Below are 23,170 nucleotides of genomic sequence, written 5' to 3'. Positions count from 1 at the left end.
GAGACTAAAGAGGACCGCAGAGCCTATAACAGGACCCAGAGCCCAAGGCTGGGCCAGGCTTGGCCGAGGGGGAAAGTAATCATGATTCATGGTGCCTGACAGTGGGTGACGTCAACTGTACCCAGCTGGCTGTACATGGAGATCTATATTTTTAACCTTAAAGCCAGACCACAGTGTCTTCGGTTATCCAGGCTAAATATAGACTCACTCCTACTGCACACTTCTCCAGTTTCTCACTCCTTTCTGAGAGGCAGGTGGAGGAGAAAAGAGGGTGAGAGAGAGATAGAGAGAGAAAGAGAGGGAGAGAGAGAGGGAGAGAGGGAGGGAGAGGGAGAGAGAGAGAGAGTGGGGGTTGGGGTGGATAGAGTTTGTGGGGTAGGGGGGGAACATGTCGCTCCGGTCCTGATGCAAATAAATCACCCTCAACTGTTGACCCGTGTGTAGCGAAAGGGGTTGGAGGGATTGTTTTCATACCCCTGCTCTGCTCTCATCCTCTCCTCTCCTCTACCTCCCCCCGCCTCGCTACCCCCTCTCCCACCTCCCTCCATCACTTTCCCCTCTTCTGTGTGACAGGTCAATCTGGATGGATTTCATCTGCCCTCCCTCGTCTAGGGAGGCCAACATCCTGTATGGCAACTAGAAATAGAGTGACCGCTCTGGTACAGAAGAGGGGGGGGGGAGTACTACTGAGCAGCTAGAGAGAAGTGGTGAGGGTGAGAGGATGGTGTTGTGTCATACACACACACATGTAAACAGGCATGGACAACACACACACACACACTCACTCTGTGGTAATCGTGAGATGGGTGTCTTTGTGAAAGGGGTGCTGTGTGTGGCTGAAACGGAGTCAGCGAGTCTGACCCAAGCCACCCTACTCTCAAACGGTCACACAGCCACGGGTGGTGGCCCTCCCTGTCCGTTAGACCCTGCCCCACATCTGACAACACACAGACACACACACTCAATGGCACATAAGCCAGCCTCTTCATCCTCCTCAGCCCTCAACTCATAAGCATGGGAGTGCATGCACACACACATACATGGAAAGACACACACACACACACACCTGTCACTTTGTCCTTGTCAGCAGATTCTGGGTCTCTTTCCCCCTGCTGGGTGTTGAACTCCAGTCCCCCTCTGCCAGGGCCACCACTAGGGTAAGGTGCCTGCCTGCCGTCCTCCCAGTCAGGTCTGAACACACACACACACACACACACAGACACACTAGAACATCTGTTGGTAAAAAGGACATACTCGTCTCAGCCATGACCCCTCTCCTCACACAGACACAGTAGCCCTTATTCCACCATTCCTCCTGTATTTAAACACTTGTACAGTTTGACAGTTTAGTCATTCAGCAGACGCTCTTATCCAGAGTGAATTACAGGTCGTGCCTTCATCTTAAGGTATCAAGGAGGGACAGCCACATATCACAGCCATAGTAAGTACATTTGTCCTCAATAAAGTAGCTACCAGCAAAGTCAGAGCTAGTAAAACAAATAAAATAAAAATATACAAATGAAAGTGCGAGTGTTAGTTCACGAAAGGCATTTTTTTTTTCCCTAAATAAAATATACTATATATATACAGTATATATACAGTATATATATGAAATACATTGTTGTCCTAACTATACTTTCACTCTCTCGGTCATGTCTGAGGCTCAGATGGTGACACCTGTGTTTTGGTGGCTGGTGATGGCTGGCCCGCTCCAGCCAGAGTCAGGACTCTCTTTCCCCAGGCAAGGACACTCAGACCCTGGCTCTTTGTTTCCATCACTCAGCCTGTCCTCCTGGAGCTACGTGGCCAGACTGCTCAACGCACTCCCCTCCTCCCCCCATCCCTTCTCATATGCATGGATTTGCATAAAACAAAGACACTGCCTAGCCTACGTCGTCTAAGGAGAGACAGAAACTAAGATGACTGTCGGCCAGCGACCGGACTGGGCCAAGCCGAGCTGTAAGAGGTTTGGCAGGTAGTCAGGTTACGGTACGACGTTTTGACACATGGTGGCGAGTAAGATGGACACCCTCATGGTTTTCCACTTTCCACTCGCCAACAGTCCGTTCTCTGACATGGCATTGTTTATATCCTGTGCAGGTGAGCAGAGGTCACCTGATTCACGGTGGTGACATGGGAGGAGAAGAGGAGCACTTAAAACACTTCATCTAAAGATGATTTGTCCTTGTCTCCCCTGATGCCTTTGTCCTCTCTCACGCTCTCTCTTTTTGCTGAAGTAAAGTGGAGCTGGAGACAGGCCAGCTACTGATCCCAGGCCCCACTTAGAGACAATCAGGGAAATAACACTGGACACACTAAAGGCCATAGTGGAATGTCTCGATCTAGCAGTATAACGTATAGAGATAGACCACAGAATGTGCCATCCCATTTCAGGCTATTTTGGAAAAGTGATATTTCTGAATACTTTTCACAAATAAATTATGTTTATATATTACTGAGTGTATAAATATTAGGAACGCCTTTCCAATATTGAGTTGCACCCGCTTTTGTCCTCAGAACATCCTCAATTAATCAGGGCATGGACTCCACAAGGTATCAAATGCGTTTCACAGTTGTGTCAAGTTGGCTGGATGTCCTTTGGGTGTTCGACCATTCTTGATAAACACGGGAAACGGTTGAGCATGAAAAACCCAGCAATGTTGCAGGTAATTGAGACACTCAAACCGCTGCACCTTGCACCTACTGCCATACCCTTTTCAAAGACAATTAAATATTTTGTCTTGCCCATTCACCTTCTGAATGGCACATATACCCAATCCATGTCTCAACTGTCTCATGTCTTCTCCCCTTCTTCATCTACACTGATTTAAGTGGATGTAACAGGTGACATCAATAAGGGATCATAGCTTTCACCTGAATTCACCTGGTCAGTCTATATCATGTAAAGAACAGGTGTACCTAATGTTTTGTCCACTCACTGTATGTGTCTTTCTCTGCTTGTGCAGTGTGTTAACCATCTGTAACTCAGTCATAACAAATCACTCCCTCGGTCTGAGTAGAGTTCCATTTAGGGGAGCACCAGGCAGTGTACTGTTACTGGTCCTGTTGACAGGGTAAGCCCAGTGACTGAGGGCTGAGTAGAGTCACTGGTCCCCGGACACAGACTGGGGATCAGGGGGATGAGAGGGATTTCCAACAGGAGCTGCCTGGGGGGCATGAGGAGCAGCTGCCTGGGGGGCATGAGGAGCAGCTGCCTGGGGGCATGAGGAGCAGCTGCCTGGGGGCATGAGGAGCAGCTGCCTGGGGGGCATGAGGAGCAGCTGCCTGGGGGCATGAGGAGCAGCTGCCTGGGGGGCATGAGGAGCAGCTGCCTGGGGGGCATGAGGAGCAGCTGCCTGGGGGGCATGAGGAGCAGCTGCCTGGGGGGCATGAGGAGCAGCTGCCTGGGGGGCATGAGGAGCAGCTGCCTGGGGGGGGCATGAGGAGCAGCTGCCTGGGGGGGCATGAGGAGCAGCAGCCTGGGAGGGCATGAGGAGCAGCTGCCTGCAGAGGGAACATGGACGTTTCGGGGAGATGGTTGGGGGTTTGAGGGGGGTTGTAATGTATAGTGTACCATATTGGGATATGGAGGGTTTAGGGGCTATGAGTGACTCCTTTTATGATGGAACGGGATATGATCAGTACAGCTGAAAGTAAACACGGAACAAACCACCAAATCAAATTGTCAATACACACTCCTTAAAACACTGTTTCACTCACACACACACTAGCATGTCTTTTCTGTCACAGTAGGCACCCATATAGACAGAGCAGCTCAAGCCTCATGCTGAACGGAGCGTCCCTCCTAACAGATTAGTCGATGGGTTTCGGCGCGGCACAATCAGCGAAGCCATTACAGAAACAATTGGTTTTGTGATAAACATTGGCCTCAGTTTCCCTTCATCTCTGTGCATCGATTACAGACGACTGCAGAAATGTTCTTTAGTCGGATCCCTTTTGTATAAAAACCCTACTCTGGGTGTTGCTACAGGTTCAATATAACAGAAAGTGCCATCGAACCCAGGAGCTTGGATAAGTGTGTTGTTCTGGCAGATAGACAGAGAGGATTCTCTCTGGTCTCCATAAGACAGGTTTATGTTTCCAGCATGGCCCATATATTTCTGAGATGTACATTAAGAGTGAGGATGGGACATGAACATGCTGGAGTACTGCTCCATGAACATCATAAAGTGATGAGATGGAGAAATGTATTGAGAGACACGTTGTAGAGGTAACATGGAGGCGGCATCAGATTCATGAATAAAGAATGACAAACACTATTGCATAGCTGTAATGGACCCTTCAGAGAACCACACATTATGTTAGGGTAACATACAGTATAGACTGGGTCGTTCAGTGTAATACACGTTCAATTGCATTAGGTTTCAAATGTGTTGATAGTGGAAATTGGAAAAACAATTCATTAAATTAAACTGATTCATTAAAAATACTGGTTTTGCGACTGTAAAAGTGTCAACATTTAAAATTAATTATGATGGTAATAATAATTATATGGTCAATAATAATAATTTTCAACACCACATGAATAAAAAAGAGAGAGAGAAAGAGAGATGTGTTTTACCTCAGACATCAAGGCCAAGGGCAGGGAGGGGCGAGGCTCTCGATCACAGATGGAGGAATTTTCTGGATGACCTGAAAATGCAGATAGCAGAAGACCCCGTCAAAACACGCACCATGAATACACACACACACACACACACATTGAGCAGGTTGCGTTCTCACCTCGGCTACGCAGTACAATCCATACGGTAGCTTACTGTAGACAAGATTTGATGTGGAGGAAAGGGAAGGACATTTGCATTCCAATAGACTCTGTGTATCCAGTCTCCATGCATCTAAACATATTCATCCGATATGACAGAAATACCCAGAGAAATGTCTATGACAGAGAGGGAAGTGAAAGACCAAATCAAATGACAAAGCCAACAGTAATGAATAGAGTCATTATTAACCCTGAATATGTATATATAAATATCACAAATCATATTAACTGCACATTGATTTGCAAACATATACACATACATGCATACCAAAGTGTACACACACACACACACACACACACACACAAACTCTGCCGGAATCTTCACGTACGCAGCTGGTGAGTTTTCAGTCAACTCAGCTGGGTATCTAAAGGCCCAACAGCATATGGTGTACTAATGCAGACACCTACACAAACACAAACACAAACACACAGAGAATGTGAAAGTGAGATGTACAAACATATACAGTAGTATACAGCCCCATGCTCATGATGGTGACTTGGCTCCTGGTACCATTGGAGAGGTCGACAGCCCAGCCCTCACTGGCTGGGTCTGGACCTAGCATCACTCTGAGCCCTCACCGACTGGGTCTGGACCTAGCATCACTCTGAGACCTCACTGGCTGGGTCTGGACCAAGCATCACTCTGAGCCCTCACAGGCTGGGTCTGGACCTAGCATCATTCTAAGACCTCACTGGCTGGGTCTGGACCTAGCATGACTCTGAGCCCTCACCGACTGGGTCTGGACCTAGCATCACTCTGAGACCTCACTGGCTGGGTCTGGACCAAGAATCACTCTGAGACCTCACTGGCTGGGTATGGAACTAGCATCACTCTGAGCCCTCAACGACTGGGTCTGGACCTAGCATCACTCTGAGCCCTCACTAGCTGGGTCTGGACCAAGCATCACTCTGAGCCCTCACCGACTGGGTCTGGACCTAGCATCACTCTGAGACCTCACTGGCTGGGTCTGGACCAAGCATCACTCTGAGCCCTCACAGGCTGGGTCTGGACCTAGCATCATTCTAAGACCTCACTGGCTGGGTCTGGACCTAGCATGACTCTGAGCCCTCACCGACTGGGTCTGGACCTAGCATCACTCTGAGACCTCACTGGCTGGGTCTGGACCAAGAATCACTCTGAGACCTCACTGGCTGGGTATGGAACTAGCATCACTCTGAGCCCTCACCGACTGGGTCTGGACCAAGCATCACTCTGAGCCCTCAATGACTGGGTCTGGACTAAGCATCACTCTGAGCACTCACTGGCTGGGTCTGGACCAAGCATCACTCTGAGCCCTCAACGACTGGGTCTGGACCTAGCATCACTCTGAGCCCTCACTAGCTGGGTCTGGACCAAGCATCACTCTGAGCCCTCACTGGCTGGGTCTGGACCAAGCATCACTCTGAGCCCTCACCGACTGGGTCTGGACCAAGCATCACTCTGAGCCCTCACTGGCTGGGTCTGCACCTAGCATCACTCTGCGCCCTCACTGGCTGGGTCTGGAACCTAGCATCACTCTGAGCCCTCACTGACTGGGTATGGAACTAGCATCACTCTAAACCCTCATTGGCTGGGCCCAGACAGACAGACAGACAGACAGACAGACAGACAGACAGACAGACAGACAGACAGACAGACAGACAGACAGACAGACAGACAGACAGACAGACAGACAGACAGACAGACAGACAGACAGACAGACAGACAGACAGACAGACAGACAGACAGACAGACAGACAGACAGACAGACAGACAGACAGACAGACAGACAGACAGACAGACAGACAGACAGACAGACAGACAGACATTGTAGGAATGAGATGGGGATGAAATAGAGAGGAGAGAAAGAGAGATGGAAGCTCTGGGAGGAGTGGAGGTCACCTTGCTTGGTTAAGAGATCAATGTCCGTTTGACAATTCTGCGAGGTGGTGTGGTGTGTGTGTGTGCATGTGTGTGTGTATGTGCATATCAAATCAGTAGAGTTAGTGTGAAGAGTCTGAGTGGTATCACTCCGCATCGTAGAGAATGAAAAAAATATTTATTTATTTATTCTGTAAAAATCACTAGTCATATTTATTTAAATTCTTATGCTTTTATACAAACCATATATATTTGAAACAGCTGAATAAGCAGTGGTAACATTTGCTATCAAATAACTGCACACACACCCATAGAAGTGGTGGAAAAATGACAGTCTAAGAAATACTTCATCTTCACACTGCAGTGGAGAAAATCTGAAATTATTGGGTTTTCAAATAAATGCCACATAACTCAATTTTACTGAGCTCTGACAAACTCCAGGAAAACAGCGGTGACGCAGTCTGCTGATGTAGAGAGCACAGCAGGACATAAAGTCAGCGCGTCTAAATCACTGCACGTGTAAACGTTTATCAGAGAGATGCAGATACGTTATGCCTGAACGCAGCCCAAACTAGCCCCTAACTGCTCTGAAGAAGCAGATGGGTACGTTCAAGGACCTTCTATTTAGAAGTGCTATTTATTTAGTTAATATGATTCCCTGCAACCTTCTAGAACCAGGTGGTAAGAGTTAATATTATAACTTCCTAAATTCATATTGGTGTACAGTTTATTTGGCAATAATTGGTTTATGCTTCTGACTCACACAGGAGCATATACACAGATGCATACATTCAGCCTCCAAAATGAATTGCAATAACTCATGAGAATAGGGAGGTGCTAGGCTACTTTGTCTTGGAGTGCTTACAAAAAAATGTATAGATTATTCAGACGTTTGGGAGAATTACTTCAACCGGAGTAGTCTAGCACATTCATATCATCAGAGTTATTTTGATTTAAAAATCATAAAAAATGTTGTTAAAGATTTTTTTTTCTGAGTGAGATTTCTTCTAGAATGAAAAGCAGATGTCAATCGGGGGAAAAAAAGAGAAAGTATTTTAAAGTAGAAGTCTGCTGCTCTCGCTCTTTTTCTGTCTCTGTCCTGCCATCCTCTGTGCCACCGGACCTCAGGGAGCTGGTGTTGGATTCATTTAAGTCCCAGTCCCTTTGCTTTAGCTCCATTTGCAGACGTATAAAATGACCCCTCAGAGTACGGCTACACTTCATTATCAACATAACCTGCAGCCAGCCACTCTCAAGGACAACTCTCTAATGAGTCACATGCCTATTCCCTATAAAATATCTATTTGAAGCACAATGTTTCGACTTTCTGCTGCCCCAAAGAAGATAAAATGAGAGGAATATTTCCCAGTAAAATACGCGCATCTTAATTGATCCCTGATGCACGTTTCCCCCTGAAGGAGGGAGAAAGCTTTTCTTCTCAGAGAGGATAGGAGGTGAGTAATGTTGCCGTTTCCTGTTTTCTCCCAGCGTCCTCTACCGACCTGGGCAGGCCCTATAAGAAGGTTAGCAGGGAGGGGATAGGCCTCACCATTCAGTCTGTGAAAGGATCAAATAAATATTTTCCAATACAGTATTGTTTTATTTGATTTAACATGAATAATGCTCGTAAAGCACATTTTTACTGTCATGGTTATTGAATAAAAAGTCTGATTTGGGGAGTCTGTTTTATCCAAACAATTAGGTCTACCCTCCTGGGTTGTTCTTGTCAAGGATAGAGTTGACGGCCTTTACCTGTTAGAAGGTAGGTCGTCTTAAGCTGTCTAAATAAAGCATAAACAAAAGCTGTGTGTTCTATTATTCATTGGACTCTGTTTGGCCCAGAGAGAATCCAGGTTAGCACGCCAACCCCACGTTTCCTGTCTGCCCTCCTCACTCTACCTTCTGTCCTTGTGTGTATGTGTGTGTTTGTGTGTGTGTGTTTGCACCCTGTCTCTGCACCTTCACACACACACAGACGCATAGATAACCTAAGATGTTCAGAGGTGAAAAGTCATAACACCTGCGCAGACCAACACAAACCCACACTACAAGATGTATCTCTCTCGTAATCACACACACACAAGATCTATCCTCTGTTTGTTTTCCGTGTGAGTGTTTGGTCCACATGGTACTGTTTTCGGTTTTGTATATTCACGTCATCGTTTGTTGTTTTGCTCGAGTGTTCTATTGCCTTTATTTAAAAACATTATGGACACTTACCACGCTGCGCATTGGTCCTCCGATCCTTCTCGCTACTCCTCCTCAGGAGAGGAGGACGAGAACACTTACACAGAGTGGGAATATTGTGACAGAGGAGAGGTTTGTCACCAGTCCCTGATTCTCTAATGAACACACCAATAATGACTCATACACACATACGTGACTTAACCGGACAAGCTGAAGCAAAACTCTCTTCAACTCTTTGGAACACACAAGCACACATTTGGAGACCGGTAAAACTGCAGTGAGTGTTGAGCTCTCTGTATACAGTCTGGAGCTAAGTGGCTGCTATGATGGCAGTATATATTATTCAGTCAGTAATAATGTAGAGCGTTAGCTGTGTGTATCTCACACACGGAGCTGTCTCTCTATGAAGAGGAAATGAGTATGTTCCCCTGGGTTAGGGATTACTCTAATGACTTTGTGTATGGCCCTGTGCGCTCTCACTTTTGACCTCCATACATCCTCTGAAAGACAGCCTGACACACAGACAGAGACACATGCATGCACAAATGTACACACACACACACTCGCGAACAAACGCACACGCATACCCGCACGCCCAAATCCTCTCCTGAGTCCCTCTCCTGGGCCCCTTTTTGAGCCCGTGGAGGATTCGGGACCCCTGCCTACCTATTTTAGGATCCGTCAATAGGCTTGTTGCTCCCTGAGCGAACACCCCGCCCTGTACACCTCCCACCTCCGTAGGCAGCAAGCATCAACGCGTTTCATCGCTCCGAATGAACACCTCAGTGAGAGCAGACAGAACCATCATTCAGATAACCATGCACTGTAGCAAGGGGAAATTAGCAACAGCAGCTATCACTTATCTGTCAGTCCTCAATCAAATGTGTCACATTTATATATATTGTGGTTAAATCAAAGAATATAAAAACAATGATTAAAATCATTAATTATGGATGATGGCCGTCACATGATTCAAAAAACAACAGCTGAGGACTAATCCTCACTACATCTGATTCGATTCTAAAAGAACAATCAATTACAGAGAGAGAAAGTGTGTGTGTGTTGGGTGGGGGGGGGGGCTAGGACTGATTGATATCTGGCAGTGAAGACACTGTGAAGACTGTCACTCTCTCACACAGACACACACACACAGAGAGAGAGAGAGTGAGAGAGAGAGAGAGAGAGAGAGAGAGAGAGAGAGAGAGAGAGAGAGAGAGAGAGAGATGCAAAAAGCCAAATAATATCCTCCCAGAATTATGCAAATAATTATTAGTTGTTTTGTGTGGCTAATATAAAATATATCAATACATGGCAGCTCCATGGCCGGGGATCAAACACGTATGTAATTAGATAAATTGAGTAGTTTGTCCTAAGTAAGCAGGAGAGGGGCTTGGCTGTAAATTGCGTGGTGTGTGCATGCTAAGACACAAGCCTGGCACAGCTGCAGAGAGCCGCACTCACAATTTATCATCTCTACATCGCAGGAGCCGCTGGCCCACTCCGCTATTAATCATCTGCAAAATCATTTAATTCAGCCCTGGCTTCAACTATTGTCTCAGTCCCCCCCTCTCTCTACCCCTCCATCGCCCCCCTCTCGGCCCTCGCTCTGGGCACAACAGCCACCATAGCAGAAGCAGCACACACCCTCCTCCTCACATACCCTCCTCCTCCTCACACACACCCTCCTCCTCACACACCCTCCTCCTCCTCACACATAACCATCGGAGTGAAGGAATTAAAGAGGCTCTTCGTCTGTGTAATAGGGCAACACATCATCACTTGCACATTGGAGGTTATCTGGGTGAATTAATGAAGAAGCTTGTTAGGGGTAGCCTAGCACGCCGCCTGATCTCATGAACATTCATGTAAGCTCGCAAGATCAGGCGGCTATGTTAGTGTGGATGCTTCCGTTTTTCTATCAATGAAGAAATGCAATGATTCTGTTATTTTAATTTCCACTTAATTCATTTGTATATGTTTGACAGTGATCATACTGCATTTTACCAGATACTACTATGAGGAGACAAAATGCAAATTGTTTCATCAATGTGAGATGATCATGAATTTAAACTGGAGGTGTCAAAAAAATATGCACCCCCCCCCTCCCCAAAATTAACAATATTTTCACATAACCCTCCCCCTATACTGTAAAACAAAATGCACACCCCCCCTCATACAATTCTCTCTAAAATAATGACTACCACCACAAATAACAATAACTGGAGCAATCGTGTGTTGATACATGTGGATATCGACTTGCCCACTTCAGCATGGTACTGTGGGACAGTCAATGCCACGTAGGGCAACAGGCCAGAAGGTTGAGGTTTCTCTGACCACCACAGATGAGCTCACTCTCCTTGCCTGTTTCATTACACTACGATCAGAGCCGGCTGCAGACAATGATCAGCTAGGGGGAAATAATATTTTCAACATTTTGATGCTATATTTATAATTATTTTAAATACATGCAACCATTTTCAACTATCAAGTTTCTGTGCCAATGCACCAACACAACCCATGAGCAATTCATAATTACATACCTAGTACCGACTTTGAGCGCTTCATCATGGCTTGGAGGCTGGTATTATATTAGAGTGGGGTGGATGAACGTGCGCAGGTAGCCTACAGGAGACTTTTGAAGTAGCCTAATCAGATTAAAACATTGTGACTGGTTGTGTTTATGCCATCCATAAAAGGTAATACATTTTAAAAGTGAAATATCAAATATTTATGCTACATTGACACGTTAGGTTGTAGGTCAAGGAATAGCCGCTTGGATCGGAAAATAGGCAGAACGTGTGTTGAGCTTTGCTGAATAACTGGGCCTGCTGGGAGCATAAGCCTATGTCGTTACACTATATAGAACGACCTGGGAGAATGATCATCGGCAACAGACAGCGCATCGGTATCAGAAGTCAAAATCCAGCCAGACTGGCCTGTACTGTGCCGTTCTAGACCTTATCATCTGTCGAGACACACAACTGATCCAAATGGAACGTTTCAAATCACAGGGCTTTTGGCTGTTGTTGAAATCACACTTTCACTGCAGTTTACAGCCTAGCGTAGAATTGTACTCACTTGAAAACAATAATGCAAATATGAATTGCATTGTGGTGTTGTAAGCTCATCTAGGTAGGATAATTGTATTGTCCCTAAGGCCATACACATGTAATTAACTGTATAACAGATCAATTTATTTATAAAGTGAGGCAAGGCAGTGATGAAAAAGAAAATCCTAATAAAAAAAATCTAATTAAAGTTGTACCCCTTGAAATAATACCAAACAACCTTTGTACAACACCTAGGGACCTCACAAAGTGATTTCAGGCTTTTGGTATTGTAGCGAACAGTGGGGAAGGGAATACAACTCGGGTCACTGGCGTGAAAGACAAACACCCTACTGGGGTGGCAGGTAGCCTAGTGGTTCGAGCGTTGGACCAGTAACCGAAAGGTTGCAAGATCAAATCACCAAGCTGACAAGGTACAAAGCTGTCGTTCTGCCCCTGAACAAGGCAGTTAACCCACTGTTCCTAGGCTGTCACTGAAAATAAGAAATTGTTCTTAACTGACTTGCCTAGTTATGCCGAGGTTTTCTACACTGGCCCCTCTGTACTTGAAGGCACCTCCCTGTGCTTCGACTACTCAGTCCCCAAGCACGTCCCACTTCTGAGACCAGTGAGCCAAACGGCTGGACAAGGATGTGAAACCAGGTCACTGGTATGAACACCCTATGCATCGTGCCAACTCACTTGGTAAGAATAGTGGCAGTCACTCTTATCCTGAGCAATTAGTCAGCTCGAGATTCAAACCAGCAACCGTTCGGTTACTGGCCCAACGCTCTTAACTGCGAGGCTACCTGCCACTCTCATCACGGCGTATATACTGAGGATTGTGACAGTACAACAGGAACCAGGGAAACTGTTGAGCGTGAAAAACCCAGCAGTGTTACAGTTCTTGACACAGTCAAACCGGTGCACCTACTAACATACTCCGTTCAAAGACACTTAAATATGTTGTCCTGCCCATTCACCCTCTGAATTGCACACATACACAATCCGTGTCTCAATTGTCTCAAGGTTTTAAAATCCTTCTTTAAACCGTCTTCTCCCTTTCATCTACACTGATTCAAGTTAATTTAACAGATGACATCAATGAGGGATCATAGCTGTCACCCCGGTTCACCTGGTCAGTCTACGTCACGGAAAGAGCAAGTGTCCCTAATGTTCGGTAAAATCAGTATCTCTTATTTTTAGAAGTGTTAACTTCAGGCTGACTAATAGCATCTATTGAGTTGCAATGCCCGATAATTGAATATCCAAATCAACTTAAATGATCTACATAATGTGTTTTGCAGCAACACAATTAGAAAGGAAGGATACAGCTGCATTTTCTTCTTTTGTTGTTTGCGATTCACAAATGATTTTGATTCACATGATTTGATTCACCGCAATTTAACCAAACCACAACTCCTTCTACTACAATGGCGACGCACATCATTCAATTTGTCAAAATAATCATTTATAAAGAATAGTTTAATATGAATGAATTGAATCACATTTTTTTAAAATTACTATTCTGATAAATGTGGAGGGGCTGTCTGTTATATAGTCAATTACAACAAGATCAATAGGGGATATTCTTTACTGGGTGTCTCATGACTGTTCTTTAATGTGCAATGATGCACCTGTCCTCTCCACTGACTATCAGCTATCCCTCTATGTTCTTGTGGATTTCTGGAGAAAAGTGGTGCAGATATCAATGACTTGATGTGTGGTATGATTGCTAGTTAACCTATTGCAGATCTGGACAAACGATCCACCTACCACTACTGTCACTATGGATAGCGGGCAGGATAGCGTTGACTGTATAGTCAGTGTGCAGAAAAGCGTAGTGCATAAGGGAAGTACCAAAACACCTTTATAGTGGGGGTGCAAAGGAGATGAGAAAATGTGGCTATATGGAAGAAATGATGTAGTAAAACCTGCAGAATGGGGAATGTAAACCACCGAAAAATGCACTACCCTCCTGTGCCCAACAAAAAAAAAATCACACAACCCTCCCCAAAGTAAAACAAAAAGTTACACAACACCAACCTCCCACCCCAGTACATTTCGAACTGTCCCTTAGCAAGAGAAAAGAGACACCAACCACTATAAAGGTGATTTAAATGTTATGATAAGATGACCTCACCCCCGCTCATCCATGTTCAGAGTATGCATGCATGCACACACTCGCACATACAGACACACACCAAACCTTCCATTCACCTCTAATAATGTGCACATTGCTGCATTGGTGTGCTGCTAAAAATGAAAAGGAAAGAAAGAGTGAGATTGAATCCCTGAAATGCTGTCTTATTCACAGCGTCACATTTCTGTCCTTATTAACCAATTGTTGTAGAACACAAAAACAAAACGCCCACCTTAATTTTCCTACACAAGTGTCTTGGACAGTTTGATATGACAAACACATTAAGAGGGGTCTTCAGTTACTGTCCCCTCGGGGACACTAAGATTAAGATCCATCCTCAGAAGAGGTCGCAAAGGTCATAAGGTAAACGCCAAACCAACAGCGGGTTGGGAGAAGCGCTACTGTGCCTCATCTACCCACGCCTACCCCGGTGCATCGCCCTGGCACCGTCTCCTACACCCCCTCACATGCACGACAGAGCCCTCTTCGCCTGCTGGGTGTACCCCTGTCTTTCGGAGCATGGTCTGTTCTCTGTTCTAGGCCAAATGCAAGGGGGAGGAGGGCAGGGAGGAGAGAACAGTGAAAAGGGGTAGATAGGGATTGGGCTGTTGCAGAACAGACACATACACACATACATACACACACACACACACACATAGATAGCTATAGAAACACAGGAACATACAAGTATAGTCTCACAAAAATAGTCACACACACATACAGGCACGGATTTGGCATATAAACATAGACATGTACGCGCACACACACGCACGCACACACACACACACACACACACACACACACACACACACACACACACACACACACACACACACACACACACACACACACACACACACACACACACACACACACACACACACACACACACACACACACACACACACACACACACACACACACACACACACACACACACACACACACACACACACACGAATGCAAGGACATATTTCCATTGCCCCACTAACATGTGGAACTACAACAAGTCCAGATGTTCTCAAAATCATAAATGTCCAAAAATGTTAGTTTTGCATGAAAGCACAACAAAAAGTAAGCTCACCTTGTTATGAATCATTCAAATTGAGGATGAAATGCATCACTTCAGTTTTAATAAAACGTGTAATCATAATGTACAATGCACACACGTATGTATGCTACTGGCATTGTACTAAGCTTTACATCCTATGACATGAATGATAGATTGATATTGAAAAGAATTATGGAATGTAAATACATACCCAGGGGGCTTGATCCATGGCAGATATCATTGACTCTTACCTCAAATATACCTTTCATTTTGTTCTTTCAATTTGAGGGATTATTATTATTTTCTTTACATGAAATGGTATTTAGTTCAAATAAATATTGAACAGTGAAACAAAGTCTAATTAGTAACGAGACTGTCTATCTCACACCTTTCTTTTGAAATAAAACATGAATCATTTTGTAGTAATACCATTACTACTGACCTGTAAAGATGCTCACAGAAATGTTAAGGTGCATCACTTACAAATGATTTTTATCTCAAACAAAAGTACAACGTGTATGTATTTTCGCAGTTAAATTGTGTTCCACATTTGAGATGTTGTTTGAGGTTTTGAATGAGGCTCAGATTAGACAGGGTTGCAACCTAGACAACCAAATTGTTACTGATGTGATTATCTGGCATGAGTCATGCCTCCTTCCATCTGCACAGACGAAGACAAATCCCACAGACTAGAACAGCTTCAGGAAGATTTGACAGAAACGGATGGATACCAATTCACATGTTGCGTAAATCAAGTCAATCCCCCAGATGTAACTCCTTGTGTCTATTCCCATTAACATGGACTACTCTGGGTTGGTTTGTGAAAAGCACATTCCATCATTATCTCTGCAGGTCTATGTGAAGAGAAAACGGAGAAGCTTAATGAAAGGCTGATTACATACATTTATTGCATTTCATTTAATCGTAAGAAATGAACAAAAAGACATATGAACATCACATAATATGGTTAGTGAGGGAAATCATTTTGCACAGCAAAATATATAAGAGGAAAGTTGAATTAACATATGTCTGAAAGATTTATTGATGAATGGTATCCCCCCATTTTGTACAAGCAGGGTGTCAATCCCTGTCTATTTAACAATGTCCAGACATTATTGATTATAATAATATTATTGCCTTGTAAATAATGAGTTTGTCTGAGCCAAAAATAATCTAGTACTGGTTGACAACAAACTATTAAAATTAAGTTATCCAGCAATGCCAAAAATTATCTGTCTGCGTTTTTGAATTAGCTTCATAGAGTTCCCATTCTGTGATATATCGCAGACTACCTTTTAGTGCAATTCAGTCCAAAAATACATTATCAAAATGCAGGGTTCACGCTGACTTAGGGCTGAAGTTTCTCCTTATTTAATACTTTGGTTTAAAATACAGTGGGTGGTAGGTGAAGACAAACACTACTACAGCTGTCAAACTACTGCTTAAACTGGAAGAACATGCTGCAAAAAGCGCTGCTTATGCATGGAAACAATACTGTTAAATTGTATAAATTGGAGCCGCCCCAACCTCTCCTACCCAATGACAGGAAAACAATTTAGTGCACAGGACTTTATGAAACTTACATCTAAACGATCCTAATAATCTACATCACATTCTTCTTTAAATGTCAACTTGTAGCACATCCATGATGTCTTTTAGACTTACAGAGTGTAACAACTACTGTAGGTCTACATATACTTCCATTATAATCCATAGCCTTCCAGAGTTGTCAAATGCACAAGGATGGGGTATTTCTTTTTAAATAAACAAACTGCTTTTAAGCAACATACCGTTTAGTCCCATATAGGGATAGGTAATTCATTTTTAGAATAGTTGAGGTCCTTTTTGCGCCCTCGCTACATGGATCCCCGCCTAACAACTGTATAGTTGTTGTTCACTGTATAGAAATGGGCGCTTAGTTGTATCATTCAACACAGTTGAAATACACGGAAAGGGGGGTGGTATATAAGAGTCGTCACTTTTTTGTTGCTGTCCCAAAAAAGTGATCAGGTCATAAAACAAGTATGAATGCCATGCTGGAGTCATCCGATAAAAGTACATTTTCACGCACAAAAGGAAAAGAAAACCCGTACATGTCCAGCATGCAGGCCTGTTCAATAACATATCTCTTTTAAAATAATGGATATTGTTCATTATGAGTAATAGTCTGTTTGTTGCTTAACACAAAATAGCAAGCATAACGCATGAGATGAGGTGGGGTATAATGGCAGGCTCGCAGTCCTCCGAGTTTGGCAGAACAAAAACACAAAGGGAAAAAGGCCAAAAACGTCTTCTTACTGTAGATGTATGTAGTTTTTGACCGGTATTTGTATTTGTACACGGATTTCAAAGTCGAAAGGTGAAAAAGGCAAGTCGATGGACTTCCAAGGCGTATACTTAGTGCTTGCATGCACACATAGTATACAGCAACATTGTAAAGTTAAAACAACTTCGAAAAATAATAGATGATAGTTCATATTTAAAACACCGCAAGTCAAATGAACAACGTTGAAAAAGAGCTTGACAAAAATATGCATCAAATAATAGGTATGGTAGCAAAAAAAAGATGATGACAGGTTTCAGTTTCTACTCCAAAATGAAGGACAATTATGACAAAGTTCCATCTTTCTATTTCAAGCCCCAAAACTCAGACTTGAGCAAACCCCTGTTGTCAAAAAAACTAAAACCGAAAAAAAGTTTGTTAATTTGTTTTCTTCGTCTAGTAAGCCCCATTACAAAAAAAAAATCACAATGAAAACTTTTTAATGAGGGAACTGACAAACTCAGTTTTCATGATAATGTCGAGACTCACATGAAAAACTCCGGGGAGGAAGGGTTGTTGTCACTGCTGGATCCATTTTCTCTGAAGCCGTTGCCGATGAGCTTCTCATATTTTTCTTTGTATGCGTCCCTCTCCCGGGCCAGCCTGGAGATCTCCGCCTTGAGGTGGTCGACTTGCTGGACGAGCTGCGTCTTCTCGCCCTCCAGGACGTGCCGCTGCTGCACCCGCTTGTAGCGGCAGGACTGCGCATAGCCTCTGTTCTTTAGGGTCCTCCTCTTCTGTTTCAGCCGGATCACTTCTTCCTTGCTTACTCCCCGTAGCTGCCGGTTGAGCTCCCGCACCGACATGCCCACCAACTGGTCGTCCGAAAACCGGTCGTCCAAATGTCCCATGTGTGGGTGGTTTCCTCCGGAGCTGCCGTTGGACGAGACACCGGGTGATTGGTGATGGTGGCCGCCGTTGTGGTGGTGATGGTGGTGGTGGGGACCCCCGTTCTGGGCTGCTGCAGCGGCGATAACTGCGGACACCACCGCCGCGGCAGAGCCCATCTCTTCCCCGCCCATGGTGCCTCCTCCTCCGGCTCCGCCGGTAAACTGCTGCCCTCTAGCATAGCCATCGAAGGACTGGAGCTGGTGACTGCTGTTGATCAGCGCCTCAACTGCGTCTTCGGGGCTGAAGCCCAGCGCCTCCGGATTCAACTGCGGTTGATAACCGGACATCCAGTAGAAATCCTCCAAGTGTGCCTTCTGTTCGCTCCCCGACCCCGGACTGGGCGACGAGAAGCTTGGAGAAGGGGGCACCGAGCTGCAAGGCGTGCTCATCGGTGTGGAAGACAAGGATCCCCCGGCAATAAGGCGGCTGCACTGGCTGATGTTGCGATCGGGCTCCACCGGCTCCTTTTTCACTTCAAACTTCATCAGATCGAAGTCATTAACATATTCCATGGCCAGGGGACTGGTGGGCAGGTCGGAGTTGCTCATTGCCAGTTCTGATGCCATCCTCTTGCTGCCGACAGTCCTCCAAAGGGGGTGAAGAGCAGCTGTCAAACTGGGTTGGTTTGGAAGAACGTGAGCCAGTTTGCTTTTTAAACGTATTTTTCTTAAAGTGAAAAAATAGGTTTTCAATGTCCTTTTTGCAGCAACGAGCTCCCAGCTGTAAATTAATAGTTTTCTTTTCAAAGTCTACTGCACAGACGCACCAGAGCCGCGCTCGCGAGTTGCGGAGTCCTCTTTCAGCATGAGAAATTCGGCGAATTGGTATTTTTAACATTTAACACTTTACAGTTTCTTCATGGATAGGCCTACATTGCGTAAAGCGGAGAGGGTGAAATGTCGAAGGAGAGGGGTAAATGTTGCCTCTCACTTGTAGGCGATTTTTAGAAGGATCACACAGCAGATGAGTTTAAAAGCATTGCAGAGTTTTATAGCAGCCCTGACGTCAGATTGGAAATGGGAAATTGACTCGGACGAAGAGCCAATGGGCTCGCACAATCTATGGGCTAATTAACATATTAGTACAGAAACAAAACTTTTCTCAACTGTCAAAGGCTATCAGCTGACTGTCAGCTGCAACTCAACCTCTTAACTCTTTCGCCTCTCCATTTTAGGCATATTCATTTAATGGTCATTTGTTCTACCATTTGGATAAAAAAAACAACCATTCAATTCTCTCCCTGGGCTCATGGTGGGGAAAGGAGAGTAGGCTGTGTGCACATTATGGTTCGATTTAGTGTTGTTGCAAGTGGTACTGGTAACATTTTAATATCCAAATGTAAATTACAATATGCAAATGATGAAGTTATTGAAGTGATCATATATATTATTAGTTGCTGTCATAAAATAAATGCGTAATAACGATTTTGTATTGTTGTAAGATTTATATTAGTTTCAAAAGTAACAAACATAGTATTCATTATTTATGATGTGCAAATAATAGGGGATGGTTATGCACACGTTTGCACACAGTTCGTGTTACTTGAAATTTGAAGTGGTCAAATCTACCAGTAGCCTAACCAAAATGCATAAGCAGCTTTACAATCATCTTAGTGACATGAACAACAGCGTTGGCTCATACAGTATTGATATGTGACAGAAAACAGGAATACATACGATTCCGCGCTGAAGTTCTATGAAATAAAATTACAAAGGATTTGTGGAGAGCAGACATACATCTGCCGTTGTAAAACTCAACAGTGCCACCTTTTGGGGACATTGAAGCACCGTTCTCCTAAATAAACTGCTTCATCTGAAAGAATCATTCACAGCAGAAGCAAAATTAGACCATTTCGCAAGAGACTATTTATTGGAAAGAATAATACTCCAAGGCATGTATAAGGTATGGTGCATTTGTTGTAGAACGACAGTATGGATACATGGGCAGGGGAATAGCTAAATGTGGTGCATATGGTGCATATTTCTGTCATATTCCGCATGAATCACGTGTCAATTGAAAGTTATTTTGGGGGAGAAAATATAGGCTACAACATTTCCCACTCCCATCAGCTGTATACACTAGATTGTGTAGAACATTCGTTACATAAGACAAGTAAACATGTACTTCCTACGAGGTCCTATGAAATCACAATCCCCTCATATAGGCTGCTATTAGCAGTGGCTACATGGAAGTCAATTCAGTAATGAACTATGTGTTCCAACCAGGCGGAGATTAGCCTACGTGCACTACAGTGACATGTATATATATAACAAACTTCATCTAAAGCAGTGATTCCGCGGGCCCTGCTCCAAAGTCATACATTAAACCACTCTATTTATTGTACATTGCACTTTATCTCGTAGGTTCAGAGGTCAGACATTTCCTCTAGTTTTTAATGGACTACATGTCATGCGCAACTCACTTGTTGAAGTCTATTGCACAGACGAACCAAAGCTGCGCGCGCCAGTTAAAACCTGTAGTTTTATACTACACTATCCAACCAAATTACCTCCCTACAACTATTTTAACAATGCTCACATCCTACCCTCATTTAGTCAGTCTAATCAGTGATATAATGCTCCGTTCACGACTTCTCGTAATTTCGTAAATACCAGCATACGACTGGGGAAAAAATCCCCTTCAACGCCCCACCAACTGAGTGGTAATTACTAGAGTCAAAATCGTATAGGCCTATCATCCGCGTGATCCAAGTTTCCCACTTGCATCTCTCTGACGTCATTTGTAAAAAAAAAAAAAAAAAAAAGATCGCAAGCATGGCATCTTCTTTTTGATTTAGAATCTGCCTCATCTGGCGGACTCACTGAACACAGATGCTTTGTTTGTGAATTATGCCTGAGTGTTGGACTGTGCCCCTGGTTATCCACAATTTAAAATAACAAGAACAATGTACCATATGGTTTAATATGGTTATAAGGAATGTGCAATTATTTATACATTTACTTTTTATACTTAAGTATATTTTTTGCAATTCCATTTACTTTTGATAGTTAAGTATATACAAACCAAATACTTGTAGACTTCTACACAGGTAGTATTTTACTGGGTGACTTTCACTTCTACTTGAGTCATTTTCTATAAAGGTATTTGTTTTATTTTTTACTTGGATACTTTTTCCACCACTGCATGTGTCCTTCGATAATATAACACAATAGAGCTTCCTAGGTGTCACCCTCATCTCACACCCCCTTGTCCTCTCTCTCTCTCTCTCTCTCTCTCTCTCTCTCTCTCTCTCTCTCTCTCTCTCTCTCTCTCTCTCTCTCTCTCTCTCTCTCTCTCTCTCTCTCTCTCTCTCTCTCTCTCTCTCTCTCTCTCTCTCTCTCTCTCTCTCTCTCTGTATATATATATATATATAGATATATATATATATCTCGTCACCATATTCTACTAATGTAGACTTAGCTTCCAATGTATGAGAAAGCTCATTGTACAATAACCAGTTTGATGAGTGGAGATGCGTTTGAAGTAATTCAAATGCCATCCCTGATTGAGTTTAGCCACCTGACAATGACAACACTCAAGTGAAAGACCAATGATCTACAAACACAATCACACACTGTGCCCTATCACACAGACTTTGGCAATACAGTGAAGTCAAATGTTACCTTCTGAACTTTGTTTATTGGCAATGAGTCAAGGGGTCAAAGGTGAGATTAAATCCCCTAGCCCTGATAGCTGTGTGATCATGGTCAATGGGAAATCCCCCTGTTAGCTGTCATACTGTACCTGTCTAACTCATAATCACTATGACGACTGATGTCAATGGATTTTGATTCGTCATTCAGGTGGGATGATGCTGATACCTACAGATCGTTCAAGATGAACAAGGCTAAAATAGGTGACAGTATTTCATATAGCAATGCCCCGGAAACCTTCTTCAGTAGGATGTATTGCCCTGTCATTTGATAATGTTGTTATCTCTATCACAGATATAAGTTCATTTTTATTTCACATTAACAAAGGTTACCGTGCAGCTTTTGTCAGTAGGTCCAAGGTAGTGTGTACTCAAGGCAAGCAAGGACAAAGGTGTTGGTATTTAATCTATCTCTTGAAAAGTAAAGAAAAAAACATCGGTTATTACAAGTGGAGATAAAACCAGATAAGAACACAGCCCTGTAGATACTGTACAGGCATAGATCCAGACAAGGAGAGACATGGAAACTTGTGTGGTTTTAGCTCTGTAGATTGTTGTCCACTGACTGGTTTTGAAAACAGAAGGTGTTTGTTTTTTCACTTTTTCATTCAGGCAGTTTTATTTAGTGTCTGTCTGTCTGTCTGTCTGTCTGTCTGTCTGTCTGTCTGTCTGTCTGTCTGTCTGTCTGTCTGTCTGTCTGTCTGTCTGTCTGTCTGTCTGTCTGTCTGTCTGTCTGTCTGTCTGTCTGTCTGTCTGTCTGTCTGTCTGTCTGTCTGTCTGTCTGTCTGTCTGTCTGTCTGTCTGTCTGTCTGTCTGTCTGGCTGGCTGGCTGGTTGGCTGGCTGGCTGGTTGGCTGGCTGGTTGGCTGGCTGGCTGGCTCTTTGTCTGTCTGTCTGTCTGTCTGTCTGTCTGTCTGTCTGTCTGTCTGTCTGTCTGTCTGTCTGTCTGTCTGTCTGTCTGTCTGTCTGTCTGTCTGTCTGTCTGTCTGTCTGTCTGTCTGTCTGTCTGTCTGTCTGTCTGTCTGTCTGGCTGGCTGGCTGGCTGGTTGGCTGGCTGGTTGGCTGGCTGGCTGGCTCTTTGTCTGTCTGTGTGTGTGTGTGTGTTTGTTGGTTTTACAAATGATAGAATACATTTGCCTGCTTTTCTTTCTCAGCCACATATAAAACTGTCCCTTTTGTCCCTCTCTATATGTCTCTGTCCCTCTGTCTCCCTTTCTGTCCCCTGTGGTGAAA

The 23,170-nt window shown here is 44.1% G+C and overlaps 1 protein-coding gene across 1 annotated transcript in view; it reads right to left on the bottom strand.

The window, feature by feature from the left end:
* Positions 1-19,266, bottom strand: part of LOC124035657 (transcription factor Maf-like) — a 175,225-nt gene extending 155,959 nt beyond the window's left edge. Inside the window, exons 1-2 of the mRNA XM_046349223.1 lie at positions 17,885-19,266; positions 4,583-4,653 (exon numbers count right to left, since the gene is read on the bottom strand). Of these exons, the coding sequence (XP_046205179.1) occupies positions 4,626-4,653; positions 17,885-18,852 (996 nt within the window). The 5' untranslated portion in view covers positions 18,853-19,266 and the 3' untranslated portion in view covers positions 4,583-4,625. The remainder of the gene's footprint in view (positions 1-4,582; positions 4,654-17,884) is intronic.
* Positions 19,267-23,170: the final 3,904 nt, after the last annotated feature.

This window comes from Oncorhynchus gorbuscha, linkage group LG05, assembly GCF_021184085.1.
Source record: "Oncorhynchus gorbuscha isolate QuinsamMale2020 ecotype Even-year linkage group LG05, OgorEven_v1.0, whole genome shotgun sequence".
NCBI classification, from domain to species: Eukaryota; Metazoa; Chordata; class Actinopteri; order Salmoniformes; family Salmonidae; genus Oncorhynchus; species Oncorhynchus gorbuscha.
Note: the sequence above shows the minus strand (reverse complement) of the source record. Positions and strands in the feature narration are given on the sequence as shown.